Source organism: Coturnix japonica, unplaced genomic scaffold (genome assembly GCF_054131305.1).
Source record: "Coturnix japonica strain WE unplaced genomic scaffold, WE-NBRP24 Scf049, whole genome shotgun sequence".
NCBI classification, from domain to species: Eukaryota; Metazoa; Chordata; class Aves; order Galliformes; family Phasianidae; genus Coturnix; species Coturnix japonica.
The window spans coordinates 1,429,688-1,457,161 of record NW_028188952.1 but is presented as its reverse complement, the minus strand read 5'-3'; the positions used below and the strand labels follow the sequence as shown (position 1 = coordinate 1,457,161).

The following is a 27,474-nucleotide window of genomic DNA, read 5'->3' as shown; positions in this document are numbered from 1 at the left end:
TCTCGTGAAGGACGGGGGTTTCTTTGCCCCTGGGATCGGGAGCGGTAATAGGGGGGGGGGGAGCAGGGGATGACACGGGGTTGTCCCTCAGCTCCTCGGCTGCATCGGGCTGAGCTCACAACGGGACTTCGGGGCTTCGGAGCTCCGCTTTGCTCGGTGCGCTCTGAGCGCTCCAAAGCGAGTTCTGGCTCCATCTGTGGGCTGGGAATGGAAAGAGCAGCGGCTGCGGTGGGGAACGGCCTCGTGGGGGGGGGGGGGGTGAGTGTGTGGGTGCCGGGATCCTCTCATAGTGTTCAGGGCCACAAACCATCGCTCCTCCGCGAGCACCGAGTTCTGTTACCCTGAAATGTGATGAAGAGCTCGTTCGGGGAGCCCCGCTGGGGAGCCTCGAGGGAATGGCAGGTGGATGAGGGTCCCTCCACGCGGCACGTCAGGTCGGAGATGAGGTTCTCCAGGATCTTCTTCAGCTCCTCCACGAACCGATCGTTGGCTGCCAGCTCACATCCCTTCACATTGAAACGGACCGAGATCTGGTACACGTGGCTGGCTTCCCTGTACGCTGCCAGGAACAGGAGGGGAGTGGAGCTCAGGCCGGTGCCCACCTTACCTTCACATCTGTGTGCTTTGTAGCTGAGATGCAGGCTGTTATTCACACCTAAACACGTGAGTAGTTGACCCATTAACAAAGCTGGGCTCTCACAGCCTGCAAGGGGCTCCTTGGTTTGGAATGAACAAGGTTTTGTGTTGGAGTTACAAAGCTCTGCTCCTGAATGGTGAAACCAAGGAGGGGCAGGAGGTGAAATAAACCATCTGCGGTGCTGTGGTATGGATGGGGGTGATGTGAGGTTGGGTGCTGGATAACAGAGGCTGAGTGGGGTTGGGGTCACAGCACTGTCCTGGTTTGCAGATGCTGCGTGGCACCGTGTGTAGGTGGGATGGTATATTTGAGTATGCACAGGGATAGGATGTTAGGGATAGAGTGTTGTCTCTCCATTTACCAAGCTTTGAAATCCACAGGCCCTGCCACAAACCCAACAAACCACAAGGGCTGAGTGCATCAGTTTGCCATCTTACCGTACACCATGAACCTGTAGGTAGAGGTCACATCTAGTTCTTCTTGTGCTGAGGTTTCTATGATTTTGTGGGACAGTACACACGTGTAGGCTCCAGACATGGACTCCTGGAAGCCCAACAGCACCAGCTCCCCAGAGTCCGTGAGATTCACGTATCCTTTCCCTAGGATGGAAGCAGAAGGGATGTGGTGGCTGGGAATACACGGTGTCCTGTGCTCTGCCCATCTGGAGCTCTCAAAGAGGAGGAGGTGTGTGGTGATGTTCTGTGGTTCTTTTAGTCTGAAATAGGCTGAGTTGGAGCTCTGGTTCTTGGGACAAGTCGCCCTTCATCCCAAGCATTTCAGAAGGAGAAAGGAAATGAATTCTGAAGTCAGAATTGGGGGCACAAACCTGAGGGCTGTGTGATGCTTTGGCCCCGCTGCACCATTGCAGAGCGGCATCAATAGGAAGAAGGAAAATGTGATTTTTTGGGTATTCAGCCATTTGTGCTCAGCTTTTCCCCTCGTAAGGAGAGGTGTGTTGGTTTTCTGCCCCACTTTCCCTCATTCTCACCCCCAGGGGCTGCTTCCACACCTCCCTGTGAGTGCTTTGGAAATGGTGACTCAGGCAGTGGGAGAAGAGTGGAAACCCCACGTGGGCAGCTCTGAGCTTCTCACCTTGTAAATTCCTCCCATCTGGGCCAGTCCACGAGTACTTGGGATCTATCATTTCTTCTTGAGAAATAGACAGATCCGTACACGCCAGGAAAGGGCTGTTGGTGAACATTTTAACATACACGTTCTCTGCAATAGGAGAGAGGGGAAAAGAAATAAATGATGTGAGATGTTGATGTTGAATGAAGCCACAAAATACTTGGGAACACACACAATGGGAGGTCAAGCTTGAAGCAGCATAAAGGAGCATCCCCAGGTGCTGGGAGCTGACTGAGGGCTGGACCCAGAGCAGCAGTTAAGGCACTGAGGGTCCATCCTTCATTTAGACATCACTTCTTCCCCTGCAGCACCAGCTCATGCCTTCCCATTGCTGAGTGCCATCAGGGTGGTGCTCTGGGGTGCAGCTCTGGTCGTGTTGCTGGCTGTGAATGCTTATGGTACCTCACTGCCATCCCAGGAGCCTTCTGAGACCTCACACTGTGTGTCAGTGCAGTCAGGTGGGTTTACCTGCACGATGAGCGTTGCCGTAGATCAGGTTCCTTGGGAAAAAGCCAATAGAAAATTGTTCTTCCTCCGATGCCACTTTTGATGTAGGGAAAAGAATGAAGAATATTACAGGCAGGAATCCAGCCGTGCAGCTGTTTGCTCTGTCCTGGCAGGATTCTGCTGCCTGTTTCCCCCCCTCCCCTCCCAAAAGACTCAGCAGGATGGTGGTGATTTGATGCCTTTATCAGGAGGGCTTCTGTGGGCTCAAGGCAGCCCCTCCAGCACTGTGCTGGGGGGACCACAACCAGACCCTTCCCCACCCCATGGCTGTCACTGAGTGCTGAAGGACCTTCCCATGAGTTGCCCCCATCCATCCCTCAGCCTCTCCCACATCCCCTGTGCCCCCCTGGGAGGGGTTGTGCCTTCTGCCCCCCTTGCTACCTCCACCCGGAGCGCCCTGACATGCCTCCACCATCACTGCTATGATGGCCACCATCTCCAGCAGGGCTCGATGGGGGGAGCTCAGCCTCCCACCACTCCCTGCCATGCCAACCCTGTTCAACGGCCACTGCTGTGTGAGGCCAACGGACAGGGGTTCCAACTGGGGGGGGGTTCCAATTGGGGGGGGGTTCCAACGGCCCTTCTAACCCTCCTCTCACCACCACTGGGGCTGCCCCACACAGGGCCTCAATGGAGGGGATCCCAACCCTACAGAGCCCTGCTGGGAGGAGGGATCCCAGCCCCACATTATCCTTCCTCAACCCAATGCTCTTGTGATTGGCTTTGTTTTTCAATTAGCAGCACTCTTTCATGGAGAAAAGCAGATAACAAGAGCCTCGTTCTCATCTTATCTCCATTGAAACTCGGGTGCTCCAAAGAGTGGAGTCCATTCCACGTGGCCCCAAGTCCAAGGAGCCACCATGTGTGGGTGTCACAGCCCGAGGAGATCGGTGGTGGTTTATGTGACGTGTCAACAGCATCGGGGCTACTGACACCCAAAGGAAACCACGTGGGAAGGTTAACTGTGTGCGTGGGCACGGCTGTGTGCAGTTGTCACACGGGTGGTGGATCCTGGGGTAGAAATGGCACTTTGTGTTATTACAGTTTTTCTTTAATCTGATGAATTCGCACTTGGAGATGTGAGCTGGAGGAGGCTGTTGGCCAGCTCCGGGTGGGGTGAATGGCTGGGATCCATGGGATCCTTTGGCTGGGATCCTTGGCTCTACCCCCCTGGAGTCATGGAGTTGTTTGAATTGGAGCCCCCCAGAGGCTGCCTGGCCCCATCCCTGCACTAAATGGGGGCACCCACAGCTCCATCAGGAGCTCAGAGCCCATCCCCTGACCCTGGTTGTCTGCAGAGCATCACCACCACCCTGCCAACCTGTACCAGCACCTCACCACTCTTATCTGTAATTATCTTTTTCCTTATATCCAGGTTAAATCTCCTCTCTTTCAGTTGGAAACCATTTCCCCTTGTCCTGCCACATCAGGCTCTGCAGCACGATTTGCTTATGAAGGAAAATGGATCACTCTGGGTTTTTTCTTTTAACGAGGCTGGAAATAGGCTCCACAAAATGCCCCAACAGAGCCGGGTTCACCCCACGCTGCCCCTATTCCTCGGTGAGAGGCTGTTGCTTGAGTTCTGCTGGGACTCTTCAGCCCGGATTCCCCTCTGTGTTAATGACTCGAGGGTTTGGTTATTCCGAATGAGCTGCAGTTTTCTATTGGAAAGCATCGGCGTCCTTTGGGTTCTACAACGCGTGTTTGCATTGCAGTAATATCTCACACACGATCTGACTTAGCTGGGACTGCCCGAGGGCTGCCACCGTATCTCAGCAGCAGTTCTGCTCTCCGTGGCTTCGTTTCCTCCCTCTTGTAGCTGCAGTTGCTGAAGAAGTCGCTTTGCCTTCCTGTTTTGGTGCTTTTAGGAGCTAACGTGGAAACAGCCCTTTGGGTTCGGGGCTGTGCGTGGGGTGGAGGATCAGCTCGAGTGGCTGAGGTTGTATTCAGGGATGGAATCGGTGTAGAAGGCGGCGTCAAACAGCGTTACCTCCGGGTGTGACAAGTGCTGCACAGCCTTGTTTCCATGGGTCCCGAGTGCTGCTGAGGTCAGTGGGAAATCCGTGAGGAGCACGAGGGGCTGCGTTGCTTTGCTCGGTGCGTGGACGTGGGAGATTTCCTGCAGGGCTGGGGCCGGGCCGGGCTGTTTTCTCTTGGTGTATTGAGAGGAGGAAGGGGCTGAGTCCGCTCCGTGCTGTGCTCAAAGGGCTGATGGCAAAGGGGATGTAAAAGGGCATCAGCTCTGCAGCGCTGTCGGGTGGAGAAGTAAGAAGGCAATGGTGTGGCTCTCGCTTGGGAAGCAGAGAGGTAAGGTCGTCCCAGCCCCAGCCGTGCCCACCCCGCAACCTACGGCTCCTTTTTCAGCTAAAATCCGTGTAGATCGTTCTGTTGCTTCTATGGCCGGGCCGGGCTGCAGGACGGGGCACTGACGTGGCTGCTCATTGCGGTGCATCGCCGCTCCTTTAACGACCCATTTGAATATTCGTGCTCGCTTTGCCTCCTGGCGCAGCGCACGGGAGGACCGAGGACGGCTCTCAGGGGCACAGAAACGGCACTTCTGCTTCCTAACACAGCTCTGTGCTCGGCTGCAGCCACGGCACCCGGTGTCATCCCGGTGCCCGGTGCCCACCCGGTGGCTCTCGGACCCATCTCTACCAGGACCGACGTGCTGTGTGAGTTCCCACCTCGTGTCTTTGGAAGGCAGGGGAGAAGCGCAGTGTTTGTGCAGGACTTGGGGATGGTGGCACGTGTGTTCAGAGCTGTGAGGGATTGGGATCGGAGTATCTGAGTTGGGAAAGAGGCCTGAGATTGAATGTTGATGCCGGGGGTTGAATACTGAGATGCTGCTAAGCCTACAGGGAGCTTCTTCAGGTGGATATAGCACAGGGAAGGAGGGATGAGTGGATGCTTCACCCTCTGCCATGCTTTCATAGTGGTGGCTGAGTCCTGCTGGTCACAGCGAGCTGTTAAAGCAGCGCCAGCCAGATAAAGCAACCAATGGACCAATGGGGACTTGGCCCTCTTGACTAAGCATTGATTATATCCAGAGCTGTGAGGATTTGTTTAATGAAGTGTCTGTATTATTTGGGTGTGAAGTCAGAATCCACAGCAGGGAGAGCTTTCTCTGTGTGCTGTGCATTGAGGTTTCCATGTCGGTTCTCTGGGTACAGTTGGGCCCATTTGCCTCTCTGCACTTCACGCTTCCTGCTATGGTAAAATGAAACGAAGGCAAATTAGAAGCTTTAAATATGAGGTAATTGGGTATTTCTTATGCGGATGGAGTGAATATTTGAACTTCTTGTTGTCCAGTGCTGTGACTTCTCTTATGACAGAGGTAAAATTTAGGGCTCTGAGAAGAGAAGCTGCACAAAAAGCTTGTGCTCGTGCAAGGACAGGAGGTCTGGTTTAATTATTTCATAGCTGGCAATAGTTCACAGCTCATCCACAGCCCCAGGAGCTCGGGCTGCTGATGGTTTGGGTCAATGCAACATCCATCCCCACCACCTCTCCTTTTCTTCTTGCCCTTCTTGCTCATGGAGGGTAATGGGAACGACGTGCAGCACAGAATCACACAACAGAACCACTCAGAATGGAGAAGACCACAATGAGCAAATCCAACCCACCACCCACACCACATCCCCCAGCACAGCTCTGAGACCCAGTGCTGAGAAATGGGTGCGGATTGCTCATCTTTAGGGCTGCAATGGAGCCAAATGAGGAGCTGTGCTGGGTGGATCTGGCTTTGCTTTCCTTGTTGGATGGATCTGGCTTTTCTTTCCTTGTTGGATGGATCTGGCTTTGCTTTCCTTGTTGGATGGATCTGGTTTTGATCTCTTTGTTGGGCTCATCCACCCATGCAGCTCTGGGCGGCCCTGTCTGAATATTCCATCTCTCTACATGGAGTTAACAGAGCTTTATATGTTGACGTTGTGGAGACCACAGACATGTTCCATGTGTGGTGGTGGCACAGATAGATAGCAATGAGGTGAATGTGGCTGCGGTTGCCACCTCCTGGCCCAGCTTTTACCTGACTACCAGGAATGGGCTTTGTTCCTCCTGGGGCCACTCCTGGGCTATGTGCAAAGCAGAGGAAAGATGTTCAGATCTGTTAAGGAAAAAGAGAGAGGGAAAGAAGGAGGAAGGAAACAGATGGCTGTGAAACCATGAGGAGGGTGAAGCCTGGAAGCCAGCCTGCAACTGCAGGGCTCTGTGGGCTCCAGCATCCCATGGGATCCCCATCACAGCTCCTAGATGGGAATTGGACTCGTGTCAGTGCCAACAGGGTCTGTTCTTGTCTATGGAATAAGAACTGTGGCTCTTCCAGGTGCTTTCTGCTCCATTGGTGTCACTGCTTGTGGGGCACAGAGGGGGATGCGCAGTGGAGAGAGCGAGTTGGTTCTGAGCTATAGACTGTACTGAGAGCAGGAAATGCAGAGCTTCTCAATTGGGACGCACATAAACGCCTGTACACTGAAAGGTGATGATCGTCAGGTAACGATTTGAGTTTTGCTCTTTCAGTTTTGCTTCCAACGAAGAAGAAAACGGAGCTCTCAGATTAACAACTGAACAGGGAGAGGTTTTAGTAACCTGGAGTGGCTCAGGGTGGTTTTCTGTCCCTTTTGCAGATTCAAGGAGCAACATGGACCTCAGCAATCCCCAGGAGCAGCCCAAGGCCTCAGGTACAGCCCCAGGAACTTCCCTTTTGATTATTTGATTTATTAAAGATTTGGTTCCCACCATGTCTGGGAATCTGGGCAACAAATTCACTCCATGTCATTGCATTGGGTGCAGCAATAAAGAGCAATGCTGGGGGTTGGGGTGATGGCTTGGAAACAGTGCAGCAGAAATAGTCGTTTCTTTTCACAGCTTGCTTTGCTTTTTGCAGAGGGACAAGAGGTTCTGGAGGAGTGTGACCTGAACAAAGGGCAGGAGGTGGAGGGCACGGATAATGCGGAGGAGCTGAAGGAGCACAGTCAGTCCAATGGAGAAGCAGGAGGTACGGTGACATTCCTGCCTGGAATGGATGAGCTGTGTGTGTCCTGGGGGGCAGGAATGAGAGGCAATGGGGGCTGGGGGTGATGCCAGCACAGCAGTGCTGTGACGTGCTGTGGCTGTGGTTAGTTGTTCTTATCTATCACATGAATTCATGCTTGCTGCAGGATACTTGGTTTGGGATGTTCAATGGGTGCCCCATCCCTGGAGCTGCTCCAGGCTCTGTTGGTTCCTTGTCAGTCTGATCTAGATCTTGGCAGCCCTTCCCATGGCAGGGGGATGGAATTGGGTGATCTCGAGGTCCCCTCCAACCCAAACCATTCTGTGGTTCTGTGATTCAATGATTCAATGTTGGGCCACAACAAAATGTTTGGGTTTCCAACTTGTCTGTTATTGAAGCTGTGTACATTGAAGCGTCTGGGCCAGTGGGTTCTGCTCCGCTGACCCTAAAAAGGGATGTTTCACATTTAAAACTATTGAACGTGGAAAGCTGGAGCCTTTCCTACACCCAGCGGCATCTGATGTTGCCCTCAGATTCCAAAGCACATAAAGCATTGCCAACCATTTATCCACCCTACTGCTATTCTATAGAACCACAGACTCTTAGGATCACTGAGGCTCGAGGAGACCTCCAAGATCATCCCATCCAACTGCCCACCTACCACCAATACCTCCCAACGACACCACATCCCATAATACAACATAATACATAATACATCTCAATGCTGTGAGGTGCAGTGACTCCCTGGGCTCTCACTGCAGCACCTGACGGCTCCTTTGGAGAAGCTTTCTCCTCATATCCAACCACATCAGCTCTGCTTTCCCCTCTTTCATGCTCACCCCGAGCAGGGGCAGGTTTGCTTCAACCCCTCCTGGAGCTGCTGAGCATGTGGGCTGTGTTTGTTCTGCACTGCAGCTGCTGGAGGTGGGATGCTGCACAGCCAACATAGAGCAACCCATCCTACAGTGCAACCCTGCGGAAGGGCTCCGGCAGCTGCAAGCAGGAGGTTGAAGTGATGGGGAAATTCAAAGCATGATGGAAAACATGCACATAACAATTAAAAAAAAAAAGCAAAAAAGCAAAAAAAAAAAGCCCTTCTTTTGCCTAGAGGGGATGGAAGCTGCACTGCGGTGCACACGTGTGCGCTCACTGCAGCCCTATGAGCAGCACTCGTTTCCTGTGTCTGCTCAGAGGGTGCTGGGGGGGGGGGTGCCCTGTGTCCCCCATTTCTCTGTGCAGCCCAGAGCTGATGAACCCTTTAGTTTAAGACTCAGGTGGAAAGAAAAGGTGTTGCATCCCGGGGGACCAAACCCAAAGGAACCCAGGGACCCAGACACAAGGGTCTGGTTGCTTTGTGCCTCAGTTCCCCCATCCGAGACTGAAGCTATTATGGTGTATGGATGTCAGCTCCCATCCATGCTTATGAAATGCGACAATCCAAGCCTGGTGGTGGCTGTAAGGCTGAGGAGGGACATGGGGGGGCTGCACTGAGCTCCCACCGAGCCCTGAGCTCACGCACTTATCAGCCCGGGGAGGAAGCGCCTCGTTTTATCAGCGCATTCCATCTCCGAGCGCTGCGCCCGGGGTTATCTCGCGGCATCAGCGCTGCCGTGCAGCCCTGCGGGGCTCTGCGTGGGGGCACGGAGCGGGGAGGCACCGCGCTGCTGTCAGCCCTGCGCCGGGTGGGAATGCTGCGTGGAGCAGGAGCCATCGGCTGCCCCTGGGATGGGGCTGGTGTGGGGCAGAGCAGTTCTCCCCCCCCCCTGCAGTGTTTGCCCCCCTGCCCCATCGAGGCAGTGATGTGGGGTTGGTTGGTGAGATGCTCGGGGTCAGAGTGTGGGGTGCTCTCACTGTGGGGTTACACCTCCCCTTTATTAGCAGTTCCATCCATCTCAGTGTCTCTCAGACTGAAAGTCCTATAGAAATGAACTTCTGGGTTGGCAGAAAGTTGGTGATAGATGGGAAATGTCAGACAGGCAATTGAAGACACAGGTCTGAATGCAGACTCTTAATTAACCCCCCCTCAGTGTCTGAACAAAGCGCTTTAAGGAGCTGTGGTTGGGTTTGGGCTCAACCCACATCGCCTCTGAGGTAACAGGCGTTGTTCTACGTCTAAAAGTCGTGTCATTCTTGTAATAATTGTACAACAACATCGACCACATTGGACATGGTGTGACCTTGGTGACTCCCAAAAGGACTGTGGGTCCGGGAAGGGGCAGCCCCTGTATGGCCATGGATCTGTGCAGCTGCTTTGGGTTAATTAATACTGACAGAACCACACACCCTTTACACGCACAGACTCAGCATCCTGTACCCCGATCCCAATCCCATCCACAGCCGTCAGCACCCACTAAACTGTCCGTCTGCTTCCACAATTTGTTTAATTGGCTGCTTAGGAAGTGGCAGTCGAGAAGCTCTTTTCCCTTTTCCCTCTTTTATTTCTTTTCCCTATAATCTGACAGAACATCTGCACCGCGAGGCGCTCATTATCTCCCAATGGGCGCAGCAAATCAGCGGCACCATTAAAGTGCCACATCGCTGTGATTGAGTCCCTTTGTGTCCCCCCCTCCCGTGGACTTTTTACACGTGTGGAGGTGTCACAGTGAGATTTCACCCCATTGCAGCTCCTTTAGTGGCTCCCAATGCTCCACCTGGTGCTTCTCTGTGGCCCAAACTTTGCTCCACAGCGATGCAAACCCTGTACATCTATTTCTCTATGTTTGATGCTGTGTTAAGTATAATTAAGGGGTGTGTGATTATATACATGGGGAGGGGGTCCCTCTGAGCCTTCCTCTCTGATGCAGCCCCTGTTTCTCCCTGCTGTTGGTGCTGCTGGATGGGGCGCACACAGCGCTGCTCACACGGTGACTCACCCTGCAGCAGCCGCTGCTTTGTGTTGGATTTTTTCCAGAACTCATTGTTTTTACAGTGTTTCAGGTGAAACAAAAATATGACTCTGGAGCCCGTCTTTCATCTTGCAGCCACCTCCCCAGGAAGCGAAACCCCGCGCTCAGCCCTCCTGCCTTTGCTTTGCTGCGTGCCGCTGCTCTCTGCCCCGTGCTGCCCTGAGCTGAGCGTGGTTCTGGCTGCAGCTCTCCTGAGATAACAACCCAGCTGTGTTATTGCTGGGGGTAGCTGTTGTTTGCCCTCCGTTCCTCGCCCCTTTCTGCTTGCTGTTGATTTCCTCTTGCTTAAGAAGGACCAGCCTAGAAACTCCCGATCCCATCGCGATGGGGTGTGTGGGTGGCATGTCGCACCCTTCTCCCCATCTCACAGAGCTCTCTGTGCCTCTGGCGGTGCATGGAGACAACGCTGGGGCTGGAGAAGGGCTGTGGTTGTGCCAGACCCCCCCAGCCCCATGGTTCAGTCTGGGCTGACCTCACTCCTTGTGTTCTATTGGAGGTTTCCTCTTTATCTCCATCCTCTCCCATGTCAGGGTCTGTCCCACTGCAGATGATGGTGTGAGGGTGGAAAAACTCCAATGCTTGTAATGTATCTGGTTTGATAAAAGCCTCTTCCTCAGTGCTGCTGCTCTGTGCTCTCAGCCACCGGAGGGGGGGGGATGGTTTCCATTGAGGTTCTTCAGATGCCCACGTGTGATTGAAGTGCGGTGTTGGGATGCAGATGGGGTGAGCTGTGCTCCAGGAGGCAGTAAAGCATGGCTCAAATTTATCCACGTGCTCCATAAACAAATAGTGCATGGACTGAGTGCATCCCTCTGCACCACGTGGCAGTAATGCATGGCAAGCAGTTCGTGTGCAATTTTATGGAAGTATTCATTGCCAGGCTTTTATTTTTCAGCGCTGCTTTTATGTCACCGTCTCCTTTTCGCCACCGCTGCTGTTTGTTCTCAGCATTTGATGTGGTTTATTACTCAGAACCGGAGCTAATACACACTCAGCAGCCCAAGTTCTGCACTTGGAGAAGGGATCAGTGATTCAGCGCCGCGCTCACTGCCCAACCCTCCACTTGACAGAGCAGCACGAGAGCACTGCTTTACACTGCATGCAATAGATTTCATCTCCTGATGCTTCTCCTCACCCAACTCGAGGCAGAACTCAAGGCTCAGCCATAGCACGGACAGAACAGTGGGTGTTAGGCAGGATGAAAGCTGCTCCATCAATTGGGAAGGATTGTAAGAGCAGTGCTGTGATGCTGGAGTTGATAGGGAAAGGAGATTTGGGCATCACCAACAGAATTAATTGAACAGAATTAATTGATGGGAGCGTTTACCCTGAGATCACTGGAGGTCTTAGCAGAGCAGATGCAGTTCTTGGCCGTGCTTGAAGCGCCGCAGGACATTTCCAATGCCATTCTCTGTTCCCACCTTGCAGGAACAGCCCGTGGCTTTAATTCCTGTGGGTTATTCTGGGTTGTACACATCAGTGCTTCCCTCTGCATCCTGAGCAGCAGCACCCTGTGTGTGTTTTGCACTGCGTGATGCTTTTATCACCTGCAGAAGGAAATAATCCACCCAAGGTACCAACAGGGCTTATCTCAGTGAGGACACGTGGCACGTGGGGATTTGGGTCTGACCGTGTTTCTTTATCTTGCTGAGGTTAAGCAAAACTCTTGTGGAGACGACTGATAGAAGTTTATGTAATTTTTGGTGGGTATTTTATCTAAGATGTTCTTTCCCCCCCCCCATCCCTCCCCTACTTTTGTGCTTTGTTTTGCCTGCAGATGATGTTAAAGTGAAAAATGAATACGGTGACAGAGAGGAGAGTGCTTTAAGTTCTGAACGCATGGAAACCCCAGAAGAATCTGAAATACCTTACAGCTACCCCAGAGAATACAACGAATATGAAGGCATTAAGCTGGAAAGACACCTGGGCTCCTATGACAACTCCAGGCCGGCGGGTGGGAAGATGACCTGCGATATCTGCGGCTTAGCCTGCATCAGCCTCAATGTCTTGATGGTTCATAAGCGTAGCCACACTGGTAAATATCCCACCTTCTTCTTCGAGACCTAAATACTGAAAGGATGACGGTCTGGGATGCAGAGAGGAAGCTGAGGTTGGGCTTTGCTGGTTCCCCTCATAGGGATCTCTGGCAAATCACTCACGTTTCTGTGCCTCACTTTACCCACTCAGCCCTATTGGGACTCCCATGTCACAGCAGCACATTGGTGAGGCGTTTTAAGGATTTTGGATGAAAGGCACTGTGTCATTGAAGTATTTCAGCCCCAACACACGGGTTAGATGGTTTCTGTGCTGCCATTTCCAGTCTATGTGCTGTGCTTCTCTTTGTGCCGTTCTCATGCAACAAACCAACGAGCATCTTTGGTTCTGAGCTGCAAGATTAAGAGTTCTTCTTTTCATTCTAAAAGTTGCTGGCTTGTTGGAATCAGCCTCCTCCAGACCACTCCTTTCCATGGAAAACCTGTGCAGTGGTTTCCATACGTGTGTTATGAGAAGCTCTGACACTAGAGCTGCACCCAACTCCCACTGAAGCCAGCGGAAGGGCTGTGTGTTTCTGTAGACAGAAATTGATCTCATTCTTTCCCCTTCCAAAAAGGAAAGGGTACGAGGACGGCGCGATACCCACATAACCATTAAATGTCCTTTTTTGTATGTCATTTTAAGGTGAGCGGCCATTCCAGTGTAATCAGTGCGGAGCTTCCTTTACTCAGAAGGGTAACCTCCTCCGCCACATTAAGCTACATACAGGGGAAAAACCTTTTAAATGTCATCTTTGCAGTTATGCCTGCCAGAGGAGGGATGCGCTAACGGGTCACTTAAGGACACATTCTGGTAAGTGACTTCAAAGGCACTTCATGTGTTTCAGATGTGTGTCACCAGGACACGGCGTGCAGAGAATAGTCAGCAAAGTCTGCGCAACCAAAGTGGTTTTGAGGAGCTGGCAAAGAGCAGTGACTGCTCCCTGCCATGGGACCCAATGGGACCCAATGGGACTCAATGGGACTCAATGGGACACAATGGGACCCAACTGAATCCAGTGAGACTCAGTGGGTCTTAAAGAGACCCAATGGAACTCAGTGGGACTTGGTAGGACTCGGTGGAACCCAGTGAGACTCAATGGGACCCAGTGGAACCCAATGGGATCCAATGGAACCCAATGGGACCCAATGGAACCCAATAGGGCCATCCTGGGACTTGACTCTGCCCCAGATGTGCTCCAACACCTGTAGGAGCAGAACCAAAGGCAGCGTTGATGCCGGTAGCACCTCAGTGCTGGGTAGTGCCTTTCATCTGAACTTCTTAACCTGCTCCACAAATGCGATGGGATCCCTCAGGTTTGGTGTAGGGCTTTGTGTCCATTGCACAGGTGGGAGAAATGGAGGCACAGAGTTGAGGTGACGAGAAGAACAAGCTGGGTAGAAATGGATGAATTCCTCCAATTCTTAAAGAGCCAGACCACGCTGCCCTTTGATTTCCTGTCTTATGAGGGGGCCCAGAAAGACAGCAGATGTTCTAAATGATAGATATTATCTCTGCACAGAGCTAGCAAAAATAAAAACCCAAACCTCACACAGAATCAAAGCTGAAATTAAGATTTACCTGATGTGAGTGAATGAGATGGGTCTGGCCAAGAGCCAGAGCAGTTGTTGTCACCGTACCCCCACAGCACATCGTGCTCCCAACACGGCATAAAGAAAGTGAACTAGGAACGCGATGTGCTTTCCGATAAGGTCATTTGAAAATGAACTGAACCCACAAATGGTTTTGTTTTGGTCTCATTTTTATCACTTTCATGAAATCCTTAAAGAATTCAGTGCAGACGGAGCAATGCTGGGCAGGTGGGATGTAGTAACTTGTTGCTATTCTGCACTGGGAGGTGATGCTGAGGGGAGCTGCCAGCTCAGGTCAGCCCTCAGGGAGCTTAGGGACTAGGAGGGCTTTGCAGGAGCCCTAATATAACCCCAGTAACTCCAATTTTATGGCAGTTTCCATGCTCATAAGCCCAACAGGAATGCAAAGCATTCTCCACGTGCCGAATATTAGCTTGCCAGCAGCACTACACCTGAGTGCCGGGGTGGCTGGGTGTTCCTGCAGGTATTTCACTCTCCCCTCCATTTCACAGTGGAGAAGCCCTACAAATGTGAGTTCTGTGGCCGGAGCTACAAGCAGAGGAGCTCTCTGGAGGAGCACAAGGAGCGGTGCCGCACGTACCTGCAGAACACTGGAGGGTGTGAGCCAGGTGAGTGCCTCGCATGGCCGGCAGGGCTCTGCTCTCTCTCATTCTGCTACTTACAAACAGGGTGGCTGGTGAGATGTCAGCTCGTGGCTTTGCTCCAATGGCTTCTAGGAACTCAGGGGTTCAGTGTCTCCCAAAGGGTTTGGTTCAATGCACCCCTGGGCAGCCAGCAGCAGATCCCAAGCTGTGCCCAAATAACCCACAGCAATATGGTCACAACTCCATGCGATGGGGATACGTACTCCATGCAGGGAAGGTCTGTGTGTCATGCACTGATAAACCACCCTGAAGAAGCTCTGGTAGAACAGGGCTCGTGGAGCTGCCTCTTTCCAGCAAGCAATTATTGCTTTACAGCATCAGTAAAAGGAGCTGGCTGTGTGAGCGTCAGCAAGTTTTGGTTTTCATGAGAACTTGTGCACGCTGTGACTGTGGTTTTGTGTTACAGTACACACTGTCACGATGGCAATCACCCCAGGGTGTCCACCGCGGGAAAATGGAAAACATGATACCACCCTCCATCTCTGCTCATACACCATTCTCATGGCTCACATTCATTTCAGAATAGCGGTGCCTCTCTTATCCAGGCTGCGAGTGGCAGCGCCTCAAAGTGGTCGCGGAGGAAATGCGAGTTTCCAGCACACGATGTGGCTGTGATCTCAGCCCTCCTGGAAACACAGGGCAGGGTTTCTCATGGAGAACAAACAGGAACTCCTGTCCTGATGGGGTGTTTTATTTGCATTCAGTTTTCCATCAGCATCGCGGAGCAGAGGGGGATCTCAGTGGGTTGGTTGGTGCTTCTGAGTTGTTTTTCCCCTCCCAAAGAGGAGAACTTTGTGCTCATTTCTAACATCACTTTCAGACTTCTGACCCTTTTCCCATTGCCCCCATTGCAGTCCTTTCTCCCTTCCCACACGGAGCCATCTCTGTGCGCTGCTGCCCATATAACCCAATCACCACCAAGCACCAGCACTGCTGTTCCCATCCTGCTTGCTTTTTAACACGAGGTTTGCACGTTCCTGGCCCAGCAGCATGGAAACACCTCTGAAGAGCAGCTTCATGCAGCAGCATTGCTCGAGCACCGCTCAGGCCCCGATAATGATCTCTGGTTGCGTTGTTCTCATTGCACAATAACCCGCCTCGGCTCCACTCTCCATTATTTAGTGACCACACTGAGAAGAGGCAGGAAGCAATGCCTCTAATTCGAGCTCGGCTTTGTGCTTGAGGGTTTTGAATACAATGCCCACACGTTCTAAAAATGACACTCGCATTTATGGGGTGAGAGAAACCACGCTATGGAAACAGCACACTATGGGAGAGGTGCTGCTGTCCGTGCTCTGCACAGCGACCGGAGCTGGGGAGGGGGGATGTTGTTTGCAGAGGTTCTTGCAGCATCTGTAGAGATGCTGCTGATTTCTGGCTGTGCTGTTGGACCATTCAGCTTGCAGGGTGTTCCTATACCATGTTCTGAAAGGGGCTGAGTGCTTCAGGGCTTTGGGGTTTCTTTATGACTGCTCAGCTCTCAGTGTAACTGTGAGCAAAGCTCTCAGTGTAACTTTTTGCCGGTCAAACCTGACATTTATGTTTAGATGCGTGTTTTAATTAGATCATGAGTTCTTTAAATCAGAGTTGGAGTGTGGAGTGGGATCTGCTGCTGGGTATGGGCATGGCAGGAGGAGATGGGGAGGTCATGGCAAATGATGGGGCACGGTGACATGCAGGCATTAGCATGTCCTTATCTATGGCAGATGTGGATTTTCTTTTAAAGAAATAATGGTTATGAATGACTCGGCATCATGACTGAATCACAGTAGGATCTGACTGTGCTGGGGAAGCTCAGAGCATGAGCTGCTATTATCTGAAGGCAACCCAAAGTGCTCAGAAAGGATCAGACAATTTGTGGAGCAGAAGTTCCAGAATGAAAAGCCCCACAAGGTGCTGCTGCCCCGGCTGCCCTGACTCATCACAGGAGCTGGCAGCAACGTGCATGAGGCAGGAGCTGCACAAACATCACCGACCCGTTCTGGCTGAGGTTTGGTGAGTCATGTTTTGTGCTGCCTGAAACCCATCTGATACCGACTGCAGTCACAATAAACACGTGAGGAAGAGCTGGGAGGTCTGTAGGGAAGTGCAGCACGTGGAGCTATGGAAGGGTGGTGGTGCACCTTGGTGTCTTGAGCTGAGCAAACTGTAATTTAAGCCCAGCACTGAATAGAACTGCACTTAGCAGGACTGAGGTGACAGCAGTGTTTAAATCACTGCTCTCTGGTGCCGCTTCTCTCTCACATAGCTGATGCTGCATGTATTTCAGGTATCTCTGTGCTCCACTAAGAGTCACTATTCCTACCTTGGTATTGCCTTGGGAAAGCAAATTGCTCTTCCCAGTTCTCCTTAGGCAGCAAACCCCAAAAGGAAGGGACAAGCTCTGTAAAGGCATCCAGCTGTCACTGCTGTGGTCCCTAACACTGCAGCCCTCCGTGCTCCTTTAATAGCAAAGCAGCACCACCGATACTCGTTGGTTTTTAGGGGTGAAGCTGCAGCAGTTATGCTCGTTATTAGTTGGGCAGTTGTGAGATGAGGTGGCAGCGTGGCTGACCCCGCTCTGATGCTCTGCAGCTGTTTCCCTGTAGCAGTGGGCACTGGAGGAGAGCTCTGGGGAATAGGAGGATCCTCAGGACACACCGTGGTCCAAGGACTGTGGTCCAGGGACACCCAAGGCTCAAGGGAGGGATCCCAGAGCACACGTGCACTTCTCTGAGAAGCCTGGGAGCTTTGAATTGGCTTTAAAACACCAAATGCTTCCAAGTGTGCCAAAATAGAGAGCATTCTCTATTTACATAGAGAGAAGAGATGGAGCAGGGAGGATGCTTGAAAAGATGGGCTGTAAGGAATGGTGGTGGGCTGTGTGAGCTCAGTGGGACACTGCAATGTTATGTGGCTTCTCAACCCAGTGAAGGAGCCCAGTGAGTGATCTCTGGAGTGGGGCTGAGCGCTGGGTGGGAGCCCAGGCTGGTTCTGCAGGTGTCTGCAGCTCTTACTCAAAGCAAAAAGGCCAACGGAGCTCCGGCTCCAGCAGCGCGATGTGATGCTCTGCAGCCCCCCGTCCAGCCCGCTGGGCTCACGCTTCCCTTTGCTTTGGTTTTGCACAGCGCTGTCTTTGCTCAGCGCTGCTCCTGCTGATTGCTGCGGTGCCCACCGCACACAGAGCAGCAGCGACCGAAAAAGCAACGACCCACCTTAACAACAGACCTCCAAACTGTTTCCTGCTCATGACTGGGGTGAACTCCGGAGATTAAACCCTTCACTTCTTCCTTTTCTTTTTTTCTTTTTCCCTTTTCACCCATTTTTGTTTTGTCTTTTTTTTATTCTTCTTCTTCCTTTTTGCCTTTTTCAACCCAGCCAACGCGGAGTCAAGGCACATCAAGGCTGAGATGGGGACCGAGAGAGCCCTGGTGCTGGACAGGCTGGCGAGCAACGTGGCGAAGAGAAAAAGCTCCATGCCCCAGAAATTCATTGGTAAGAACAAAAACCTTCTCGTGCGCAACTGCTGAGCCTGCAGAGATGGGCAGCAGCCCATGGTGAGCTCCTCTGTGCTCTGCCAGTGTCCTCTCCAAGCTCACAGCCCAGCAGAATGGGGTAGACAAAGCAGCAGCTGTTTTCTCGTGGTTTGAGCAATTTGCTGTAGATTTTGGGTTTAAAAGACTCTATTCTTTGGATGCTTGAGAACTGATGCTGCTCTGCTTTGTCCCTACGTGTGCAGCAGTTTCTCCCTCTCAAGCTCCCATGTTCTGTGCTCTGTATCTGTGCGTTTGGAATGTTCTCTGCTGGGTTCTTTCTAGGTGGTGAACAGTGAAGGTCGGTGCTGTTGGGAGCACTCCTTCTGGGCAATAGGATTCTTGCTGCATGCACATGCAGGATGAGGCCCAGGGACGGAAAGGCATGAAGTCTCTGTTAGTCATCTGCTGAGCTTCAACATGGTTAAAAAAAATATTAAGCCCTTTCTTGTGGTCACTTAAGCTGCAGGATGTTTCCATAGGGTTCTCTTTGCATTTAATTCTATATGATCAGGCTTGCACCCTGGGCTCCTGAATGCAGGTCTGGCAGGTTGTGTCAGTGATCCCCTTGGCTGTCTCATGTTAATTTCATTTAATTCTGGGAAAGGAAGATGCAGTTCTTGTGTCCCAAACTGAGACCTGACTTAGGAGCTCTATAGCTAGGGATGGGTAAGGTTGGATTCAGGGGTTCAGGGTTAGGATTAAGGTTAAGGTGAGGTTTAGGGTCAGGGTTAGCTCTGGGCTTTCAGCATTTGTAAAGGTTGCTCACATTTATTCAGACATCTCAACATGCATTTTAGATGTCACCTCTTAGCTCAGAGGTGAAGCAGCTCCAGCTCACGTTGTCTGAGCGCCTTTGGGTACTCAGCGCTGAATGTGTTGGCTGAGAATCGGACCTCAGATGTCACACTGTGATTCAAAACATTAATGCAAATGTTTTTTGAAAACCTTCAGCTTCCTTTTTCTAATGCTGAGCTTTATCATTCTGTGTTTCACGTCTTGCTGTAGATTTACACTTTTCATTGACCCAAATCAACACCAGCAGCGCAGCTGATGCCTTTCTGCCCGTTCCCACCATCCGAGCATCTGCTCATAGACCTCTGCTTCCTCCTTTGCAAAACCAGCCTTTCCCCGAGACCATTGGCTTGTATGTTTCTCATGGTGGTGAAGGATGAGAAGTGGGCAGCCCTTAGTGTGGCAGGAAGCCGCTGCCCTCCCTGTTCCCAGTGTCCACACCTCATTGCATTGCAAGAACCGAAGTGTGTTTTAGAGTGAGCACAGCAGACGTGTCATCTGCTACGGCTCAAGTGTGAATTCTGATGGGGATGCTCAGCTGGCTGCTCTGTAAGCCAACAAGGACTCCCATGCATTCAACCTTCAATTTCACCTTTTGCAGCAACTCTGTGTTGCTTCCTGTGGCAGCTTCACTCAGAATAATGCATTCAGTTTTCCCCTTGCAAAGGTAAAACATCCCAGTGTTGGGCATGGCATGACCCGTCCCATCACCATACACTCCTTTCCCTATTCTTTGCCCTCAGTTTTCTCTCCAAATCTATAGGGAGTTCTGTGTATTTTTGCTATTGCCACACATGTGTGTATGTGTGTGTTGGGTTTTTTTTTCTTTCACTTTTTTCACATCTCACTTGCCCGGAACTGCTCTATGAGTCACCCAAATGTGCTATATCACTTTGTTGCCTTCTGTGTGAAGATGGATCACAGGTTGGCTGAGGGCTGGAAGCAGTTACTCTTGTGGTTCTTTAACCTTTCTGAGTGTTTTATAAGAGAAACGTGAGCTCCTGGTTTTCTGCAGTGAAACCTGAAGAGTTTCATACACATTGAGTCATGGTGTTGACAGGTGACTGATAAACATCTGCACTTCTCCAGTTACCGTAACTAAGAGATTTAGTGGATCTGATGCTTGAAAGCCTCTTGCACTTCATCCTTCTTATTTTTTGTTGCTGTTGAGTGAACGATTCTGTTTCACGTAACCGCAGAATTCGGTTAGTTATTTCTAGATACTCATCAAAAAAGGGACTCGAGCTCTTCTGGGTGCAGTTTTCTCCCCTCTTTGCACCTGGTGCTGAGGCTTTGCTGTGTTGCCCACACCACCAATGTCCCCTCCTGGAGACCAGGGCACAGATGGGGTCGCACTCAAATCCCAAATGCCAACCCAAGAGCTCACAAAGCTCCATAGCACCCATAGAGGGGACACATCTTTTCCCTCTTTTGCTCACCCTCCATTGGGTTCTACATGTTCTACAGATGCTGTGTCCATGTAGATAACTGTTAGATGTCTGAAAACCTCTATTGAGGTTGAAGACAACTGGGCAGGCTGTGATAGTCAGCAGGTAATGGAGGAAATGGGTTTCATTGTCTAACGACATGTTAACATCTAACGGCATGTAAAGAAAAACTGTTGGTTGAGTGCAGAGTAACGTGGGCTGCATCCAATCTCTGCTGGTGTTGATGTGAGAAGTCTTGCACACGATGTTATCCATTTTTGCAGCATATTTTTCATTCCCTTTTGCTTCCCAGAGGCTGCAGATCTTCCATAGCACCATCACCCCCCTCTAACACGATGCAACTCCTCTCCTGTAGGTGAGAAACGACACAGCTTTGACGTCAATTACAACTCATCCTTCGTCTACGAGAAGGAAGGCGACATAGTACCGGGCCGCATGATGGACCAGGCCATCAACAATGCCATCTCCTTCCTGGGGGCTGAAGCCCTGCGCCCTTTGGTTCAGACCCCCCCGGCGCCCACCCCTGAGATGGTCCCCGTCATCAGCACGCTGTACCCCATCGCTCTGCCCCGTGCCGACGTGCCCAACGGCAGCGATGAGAAGAGCCACGTCCCATTGCGGGAGCGCGCCCTGTCCCCCAACAACAGTGGCCACGACTCCACGGACACAGACAGCAACCATGAGGAGCGGCCCAACCCCCCCTTCCCTCAGGGTCCGGTGCTCCCTGTACCCCGTAATGGCCTGCCAGCCCTGAAAGATTTCCCCCGGCCCTACGACATCATCAAACCGCCGGCCGTGTGCCCGCGCGACGCCTTCAAGGTCATCAACAAGGAAGGGGAGGCCATCGGGGCGTACCGCTGCGACCACTGCCGAGTGCTCTTTTTGGATTACGTGATGTTCACCATCCACATGGGCTGCCACGGCTTCCGTGACCCCTTCGAGTGCAACGTCTGTGGGTACCGCAGCCATGATCGGTACGAGTTCTCCTCGCACATCGCGCGCGGGGAGCACCGTGTGCTGCTCAAATAGGTGGGCATCTCCCAGGGCATCAGAGGAAGGGAACCCACCTGGGCTTAAAGGGCTCAAACAAACATCAGCTCCTGTGTTTTTCTATGCCTGTTTCGAGTGCCGAAAGGCGATGACGCCTTTACGTTTCTATTATTCTTTTTAACAAGATTACTCCGTGTTTTGTAGCATCCATGCCTAGCTGCTGTGCTGAGCAGTACTGTATAATTACCAGAGGCACAGACCGGTTTTTATATGAACTTGATGAAGATTAAGAGTGGTTTTCTTTATTTTTTTAACGTGCATTTGTTTTCATGGTGTGTGCTTTAATGGCGCAAAAGGCTTTTGTTCCCTGCCGCCATCCGCTCTGCTTGGTCAGATGTATAGGAAGAACTTGTTCTTGCTGTCACAGCCCCAATGGTCTCATCACCAAAACACAGAAATATTCACCTGGGGGGGATCATTCATTCAATTTTAGAGGTGTCTTCCTGGTCTGAAGCACACACAGTCCCACCCTGTGCCCTCCGTGTCCCCATGGCCACCAATCACAGAGCCACCCATCCTACAGCAGCACCGGGAGATCTCAGCACTGTATGTGGGGCTGTGCAGCCCCATCGTGTTGGACGTGGGGATCTCCCTGGGGGTGGAAGGTGCTGCTTTGCAACACGAGCATCGGTGATGACTCTGAAGATGGTTTGTAACACGGTTCTTCTCATCTAATCACTGCTCTGCAGCTGTGTCATTAGTCACGGTGTGGGAGATGGGTGTGATAACGGTTCTGCTGAGAGTGGTTATTCCTGGCAAAGTGTTTCTGCATGGGCACGATGTGTTCCCGTGGGCTTTTTGTGTCCCCTATGCAGCTCCATACCAACACTGCTTTGGTCTTTGTCAGTGTGATATCTGCGGTGGTCCCTCTGCAAAGGGGGTTGGGGTGCAGAGCTCCAGAAGGAAGGTATTTGGTCAGAAATACCTGGTTTGATTCTGCCCTTGGCCTTGCTCTGTTCCCTCGGTACCGCCTCCCTCAAGCTCAAGGTACAAAGTGAGAATTCTGTTCATTTTTTTCCCCACTAATCACGGAATCATTTCAGTTGGAAAAGATCTTGGAGATCATTGAGTCCAACCAAGGCCATGTCCCAGGAAGGATAGATCAGCTGCCTTGCAGAGCGCTGCAGGAGCACAAGATCCTGCTTATCCATGGAGCTAAGGAAGGAGAATTGATGCTTTGTGCTTGGGAAGGCTCAGAGCAGTCCCCTCTTTGGCCACTGCTCTGCTCAGCACCCATTCCCTTGTGCTGCTCCATGGGGACGCAGTGGTTCCCTGTACTCGGAGAGCTCAGCTGGAGCAGCACTGTGGGTTCTGTGGGACTCAGGAGGAACCCAAAGGCACCATTTCCCACTACGGCACCGTTGTGTTGTTGTGCTCTCAGGACAGGGTTCTTGTTTCGGTTCAGCCCGTGCTGCCTGGCGTTAATGAGTGGTTGCTCATTGCTGTTGAACAATGACATATTGTGGAACTTCGACCCAGTCATCTATTAAAATATGGTGTGTGTCTCCACGTGTACCATTTCTCTGCTGTGTCCGGGAAAAAAGGAAAGAACATGACACTGAACCAGACTGAGCAAAGCGTGGGCAGCTGGGATCACCTTCCCTTGCATGTCCCGCAGCCCCAGGGCTGTCCCTGCCTCAGCTCCTCCCTACTGAATTGATGCTTTAATGTGTGAAACCCCCCCTGCCCACACCCAAAGGCCCTTAGAAGCCCCAGATGTTCAGTTGGTGTTATGACAGAGAGATCCCTATCGCCTGCTGTGCTGTGATAGAGCAGAGGGGAACTCGTTTCGCCCATTGTGTTGAAACTCAGTCCGTGGTGCATGAAACGTCCCCTCCAGCTGTGGGGCTGTGTATGGGAGGTGAGTGGGGTCACAGCACCTCATCCTGTGGGTCTCTGCTCTCCAGTGTCTCCCCAGGACCCACTGCTTTGTGCTGCCCCACTGTGACCTTCCCAGCTCCCCAAAGCCATGGGGCAATGGGGCTTGAGCCCAGCCCTGTGTTGTCTCTGGAGTGAAGCCATGTGCTCAGTGCTGTGGTGGGGGCAGTGGTTACACGTCCTTCCCTGTGCCCCCATTGCTGCCCCAATGCCAGCAGGGTTATATCTGGCCCCACATTTGCATTGCGGCGAGCCGGCGCACCTGGGCCACCAGTGCAGCCCTTGGGGGAGTGATGAGGGCACTGGGGGGGGGGCTGGCAATTGTCACACATGGGGACAGGAAAGTCCCGGCAGACGCTTGTTTATAGCAGAGCTGTTCCCCCTGGGGCACAGCCTGCACCCAGGGAGCTCATGCAGGGTGGGGAAGATGCTCCTTAGCCCTGACTTTGTCTCCCCAGTGGTGCACCCCATGGCAGCTCCCCATCTCCTCTTCCTGCTGCTTGGTTCCCCCTTCCTACAGCAGCTGGAGGGGAAGCCGATGGACACCCCCAGCTCTGCAGCATCGGGGCTGATCCATCCCCTGCCCTGAGGAACAACCTCACTGCTGCTCCCATCAGGCTGGGGGCACTGTGGGGGCCCTGCCCTCCCCCTGCCCCATTCCTCATGGTTGTGACACTGTGCTGGGGGCCCCCCCTTGCTGTTCCCCCCCCCCCCGTCTCTGCCCCCTGGAGCGGAGAAAGTTAGTCAAATCTTCAGAAACCACAGCGGGGGGGTGGTGGCGGGGGTTGATGTGTCTGCATTGAAGGCTTTGATGTCACCCCTGCAGTCCCACAGGTGCTGCTCAGTTGCCATAGCCCCGGGACGGGGGAGGGTGGGGGGGTTGCTGTTGTCCCCATGGCCGCTTTGTCATTGACTTGTGCAAGACACGAGGGGAATCATGCAAAAATATTTCCTTCTCCATCCTGTCCCCAAAGCACCCAGAGCTAACAGGGCTGGGGAGGACACGTGCATGGTACGGGCAAGGGCACAGTGCTGGTGCATGGAGCACAGTGTTGGTGCATGGGGTGCAGTGTTGGGAGCATGGGGCATTGCGTTGATCCATGGGGTCAGTGCTGCAGCTGCCATCAATTTCATGTGCATGGGGTGGGGGTCCTGGAGCAGGGCAGGGGGGGCTTCATGCTGGGCCCTGAGGCAGTGCCAGCAGTGCATCCCTGCAGCAGGAAGCACAGTGGGAGCCAGGAAGGTTTCTGAGAAGTAGAGCTGACCTGTGCCGGGCCTCCCTGCGGTTTCCCCCTGCTCTCACCTCCCAGCTCAGTCACGCCACACGCTCACGCACCAGTTCACAGCTCAGGAGGGGCAGCTCTGGTTGCTCCCCCCCACCAGCACCCCTCTGAGAGCCCCTGGGTGCTGTGAAGTGCTGGGACACCCCAGTACACCAAGCAGCCCCTGCTCCTGGTTCTTGGTTTGTGTCTGTCCTGCACCCACTGCACCCAGCACTCATCCTGTACCATGCACCCACCCTGTACCCTGGGGACTCCATGTTCACCCTGTGCACCCAGCTCCCATTTATATCCCAGAGCTCCTGCAGCTGACCCAGCAGTGCCCTGTGTCCCCTCCGTGCTGCCCTGGTGTTGTGGGGCTCCTCATGGAGCTGGGGGGGAAGCACAATGCTGACCAACCCAATTTATTGCCAGCTGGGTGCACTGCTGACCTGTTGCATTGCTGCCAACCCGGTGCATTGCTAACCTGGTGCATTTCCAGCCCCACATCAGAGGCTCGGAGAAGGAAGCCAGGGGGTCTGTGGCACTGAATGCCCATGGATGGAGGAGCCTCGGGGGGAGGAATGATGCAGCTGACGGCCCTTCCCAGCCCTGTCACGGCCGCTGCGCTCTCGGAGGAAGCCGCTGCTCTCTTTCACCCGGCGCTGTTAAAAATACCTCTCCCGATTTTAATACAGCTGCTATTTCAGGCTGGGAGCAGGAAGTGAAACCACACGGCTCCCAGCCCCACTTGCCCCTCGCAGCCCCCCTGGGCCACCCTTGGCTGAACCCCATCCAGGGTAAAAACGAGTCTATTTGAAGCCCAGCAGCCGGGCGCCAGCTTTCACCTTCTGTGCCTTCCAGCGCAGCAGGCGGATGGCGCGCAGCCCGAGCCGCAGCACGGCGCTGTATTTGAACACCAGTTTGTAGAAGGCCTCGGTCATGAGAGCACCGCTGGGGTCGGCGTGTTTCAGTGCAGCCATCGGGGTGTACGCCGCATTGGTCTGGTGTCGGAAGGGCGGCCGGGCCGCCTCGATCACCCGCAATGTGTGCTGCACGTGAGGACATCACGGTCCCCTTCCTGCCCCTGTCCCCACATCCAGCCCCGCTCCCAGCCCCTCATATCAATCCCATCATCTCCATCCCCGTCCTCATTTCTATACCATTTCCGTTCTCATCCCCATTCTATTCCCACTCTCATCCACATCATCTCCATCCCATCCCCATCCTGTTTCCACCACCCTTCCATCCCTATCACATCCCCATTCCCATCCCACTCCCACTCACATCTCTATACCATTTCCATTCCCATCCTCATCCCCATCATTCACAGTCCTTCCCTATCACAATCCCATTCCCACCCAAATTTCCATTCCAATTCCCATTCTCATCCCCATCTCCATCCCACCACCACCCATCCTCACCACATTCCCATCCCATCCCCATCACCATCCCCATCCCCACCCCACTTTGGGGGATTTTGAGGAGCGGGAGGAAGGATTCAACACAGGAGATGCCAGCACCCAATTGCTGCTCCCCATTAGTGCTAATTGAGTTCTCCTGCCTCCTCACATCCCACCCTGCAGCTCTGCCATCACCTCTGCGATGTCCTCAGGGCTCTGCCCCAGGCTGGCAAAGACATCCCTGGAGTTCCTCAGGTAGAGGTCGGTGAAGATGGCTGCAGTCTCAGGGTCGGTCTGTGAGTAGTCGGCGCGCTCAGCCTCCTCGTACACCTTGGTCTCAAACTCAGTGGTCACCGGCCCCGGCTCCACCAGGCTGATGCTGCAGGGGAGGATGCTGTGAAGGATGGTAGCTGAGCCCCCACCCCCCACCCCCTCAGCCCCACACTCACGCCACGTTGAAGCGCAGCGCCTGCACCACCAGGCTCTCACAAAAACCCTCCACGGCGAACTTGGAGGCAGCATAGACGTCATTGAAGACGATGCCTGGGTGAGGAATGGTGGTTGGGGGTGTGCAGGGTGAGGACCCCCCCCCACAGTGCCCCGTCCCCCCCAGTACCCTGCAGCCCCATCACGCTGCTGATGACCACGATGTGGCCGCTGCGACGACGCTTCATGTCAGGCAAAACCTCCTTCACCAGGCGCACCAGCCCAAAGAAGTTGGTGTCCATCAGCCCCTGCATGGCCGCCAGGCTCTGGCACTCCAGTGGCCCAATCATCCCCACGCCGGCGTTGCTGACTGTGGGGTGCAAGGGGGAAAAGGGCAGGCTGAGGTCCATAGAACCCATGGAATGGTGAGGACTTTGGCACAGAGGTGTGGGATGCCCTCCCCCCCCACCCCCAGGAATGGGGGTCCCTGGCACAAAGGGACTGTGCTGTGCTTAGTGTGGGATGTCCCCAGCACGTGGGGCACTGCTGGCCCAGGGGCTCCTGGTGCACAGGGAGGGTCCCCAGTGCCACATGGGGGGAGGGTACTCAGCATGGGATGTCCCCATTGTATGGAGTAATTAACCCACATGCAGAATGCTCCTGGCGCATGGAATGCCCCCAGCATGGCGTGTCCCTTGTGCAGGATGCCCCCAGCATGGGATACCCCTGGTTCACGGAGCATTTCTCATCCTATGCTCCGTGCTGCAGGGCCATACAGGGATGTGGCTCACCCAGAACATCAATGTGGCGCCCAGGGATGCTGTCGAGGCAGGCGCGGATGGACGCCTCATCACACACATCCAGCTGCTTCACCTCCAGCGTCCGGCCCAGCGCTGACCCTGCCGCCTCCACCAGCGCTCCGCTGCGGGACACGTTCCTCACCGTGGCAATGACTGAGGGGGGGCACAGGAGGGATCAGCCCCCCGCCCTCCCCATTTGCACCATTGGGACCCCCTGTTCTGCTCACCTCGGAAGCGGCGCTGCTTGTCCCGTGCCAGGCGCACCGCCAGCGCCAGCCCGATGCCGGATGAGCAGCCGGTGATCAGCACGGTGCGGGGAGCCATGGCCATGGCCTCACCACCCACCCCATGGCTTTAATAGCTACTGGCCCCAAATCCCAGCTCTAATCCCCCCTCCCCGCTAATCCTCCCCAGCTCTGGGATTTATGGGGCCGCGTGGCT

The 27,474-nt window shown here is 53.4% G+C and overlaps 3 protein-coding genes across 16 annotated transcripts in view; 1 reads left to right on the top strand and 2 right to left on the bottom strand.

Annotated features, from left to right (window-relative positions):
• ZPBP2 (zona pellucida binding protein 2) overlaps positions 1 to 2,774 on the bottom strand; it is a 3,891-nt gene extending 1,117 nt beyond the window's left edge. Inside the window, exons 1-5 of the mRNA XM_015885968.3 lie at positions 2,654 to 2,774; positions 2,234 to 2,308; positions 1,730 to 1,855; positions 1,075 to 1,236; positions 341 to 559 (exon numbers count right to left, since the gene is read on the bottom strand). Coding sequence (XP_015741454.1) covers positions 341 to 559; positions 1,075 to 1,236; positions 1,730 to 1,855; positions 2,234 to 2,308; positions 2,654 to 2,759 — 688 coding nt within the window. The 5' untranslated portion in view covers positions 2,760 to 2,774. The remainder of the gene's footprint in view (positions 1 to 340; positions 560 to 1,074; positions 1,237 to 1,729; positions 1,856 to 2,233; positions 2,309 to 2,653) is intronic.
• On the top strand, positions 275 to 22,772 carry IKZF3 (IKAROS family zinc finger 3). 8 transcript variants are annotated; one of them, XM_085532545.1, is made up of 9 exons: positions 3,486 to 4,320; positions 4,782 to 4,944; positions 6,898 to 6,951; positions 7,158 to 7,268; positions 11,949 to 12,206; positions 12,851 to 13,018; positions 14,310 to 14,426; positions 17,820 to 17,936; positions 20,573 to 22,772. In XM_085532545.1, the coding sequence occupies exons 3-9, from the start codon at positions 6,912 to 6,914 to the stop codon at positions 21,244 to 21,246; spliced, it is 1,485 nt and encodes a 494-aa protein (XP_085388671.1). In that variant the 5' UTR covers positions 3,486 to 4,320; positions 4,782 to 4,944; positions 6,898 to 6,911; the 3' UTR covers positions 21,247 to 22,772. The 8 variants fall into 8 exon arrangements, with proteins under 8 accessions (XP_015741450.2, XP_085388673.1, XP_085388671.1 ...); XM_085532546.1 differs by lacking the exon at positions 3,486 to 4,320 and adding an exon at positions 4,389 to 4,579; XM_015885964.3 differs by lacking the exons at positions 3,486 to 4,320; positions 4,782 to 4,944 and adding an exon at positions 275 to 663.
• Positions 21,503 to 27,474, bottom strand: LOC107325277 (retinol dehydrogenase 8). 7 transcript variants are annotated; one of them, XM_085532548.1, is made up of 8 exons: positions 27,261 to 27,474; positions 27,025 to 27,186; positions 26,424 to 26,603; positions 26,257 to 26,350; positions 26,003 to 26,186; positions 25,253 to 25,456; positions 24,892 to 25,069; positions 21,503 to 22,793 (listed from the first exon to the last, which is right to left on the bottom strand). In XM_085532548.1, exons 1-7 carry the CDS (start codon positions 27,361 to 27,363, stop codon positions 24,914 to 24,916), a joined length of 1,083 nt encoding a protein of 360 aa, XP_085388674.1. In that variant the 5' UTR covers positions 27,364 to 27,474; the 3' UTR covers positions 21,503 to 22,793; positions 24,892 to 24,913. The 7 variants fall into 7 exon arrangements, with proteins under 7 accessions (XP_085388674.1, XP_085388675.1, XP_085388679.1 ...); XM_085532549.1 differs by having other exon boundaries at positions 21,503 to 21,672; XM_085532553.1 differs by having other exon boundaries at positions 27,025 to 27,155; positions 27,261 to 27,395.

Coding starts and splice junctions, on each gene's coding strand:
- LOC107325277 (XM_085532548.1), bottom strand. CDS start 27,363: ATGGCCATGGCTCCCCGCACCGTGCTGATCACCGGCTGCTCATCCGGC. Junction 26,604..27,024: donor GCGCCACATTGATGTTCTGG/GTGAGCCACATC, acceptor TGCACCCCACAG/TCAGCAACGCCGGCGTGGGG. Junction 26,187..26,256: donor GCGCTGCGCTTCAACGTGGC/GTGAGTGTGGGG, acceptor CCTCCCCTGCAG/CATCAGCCTGGTGGAGCCGG.
- IKZF3 (XM_032440909.2), top strand. CDS start 4,549: ATGGTGTGGCTCTCGCTTGGGAAGCAGAGAG. Junction 7,269..11,948: donor GTCCAATGGAGAAGCAGGAG/GTACGGTGACAT, acceptor TTTTGCCTGCAG/ATGATGTTAAAGTGAAAAAT. Junction 14,427..17,819: donor CACTGGAGGGTGTGAGCCAG/GTGAGTGCCTCG, acceptor TTTTCAACCCAG/CCAACGCGGAGTCAAGGCAC.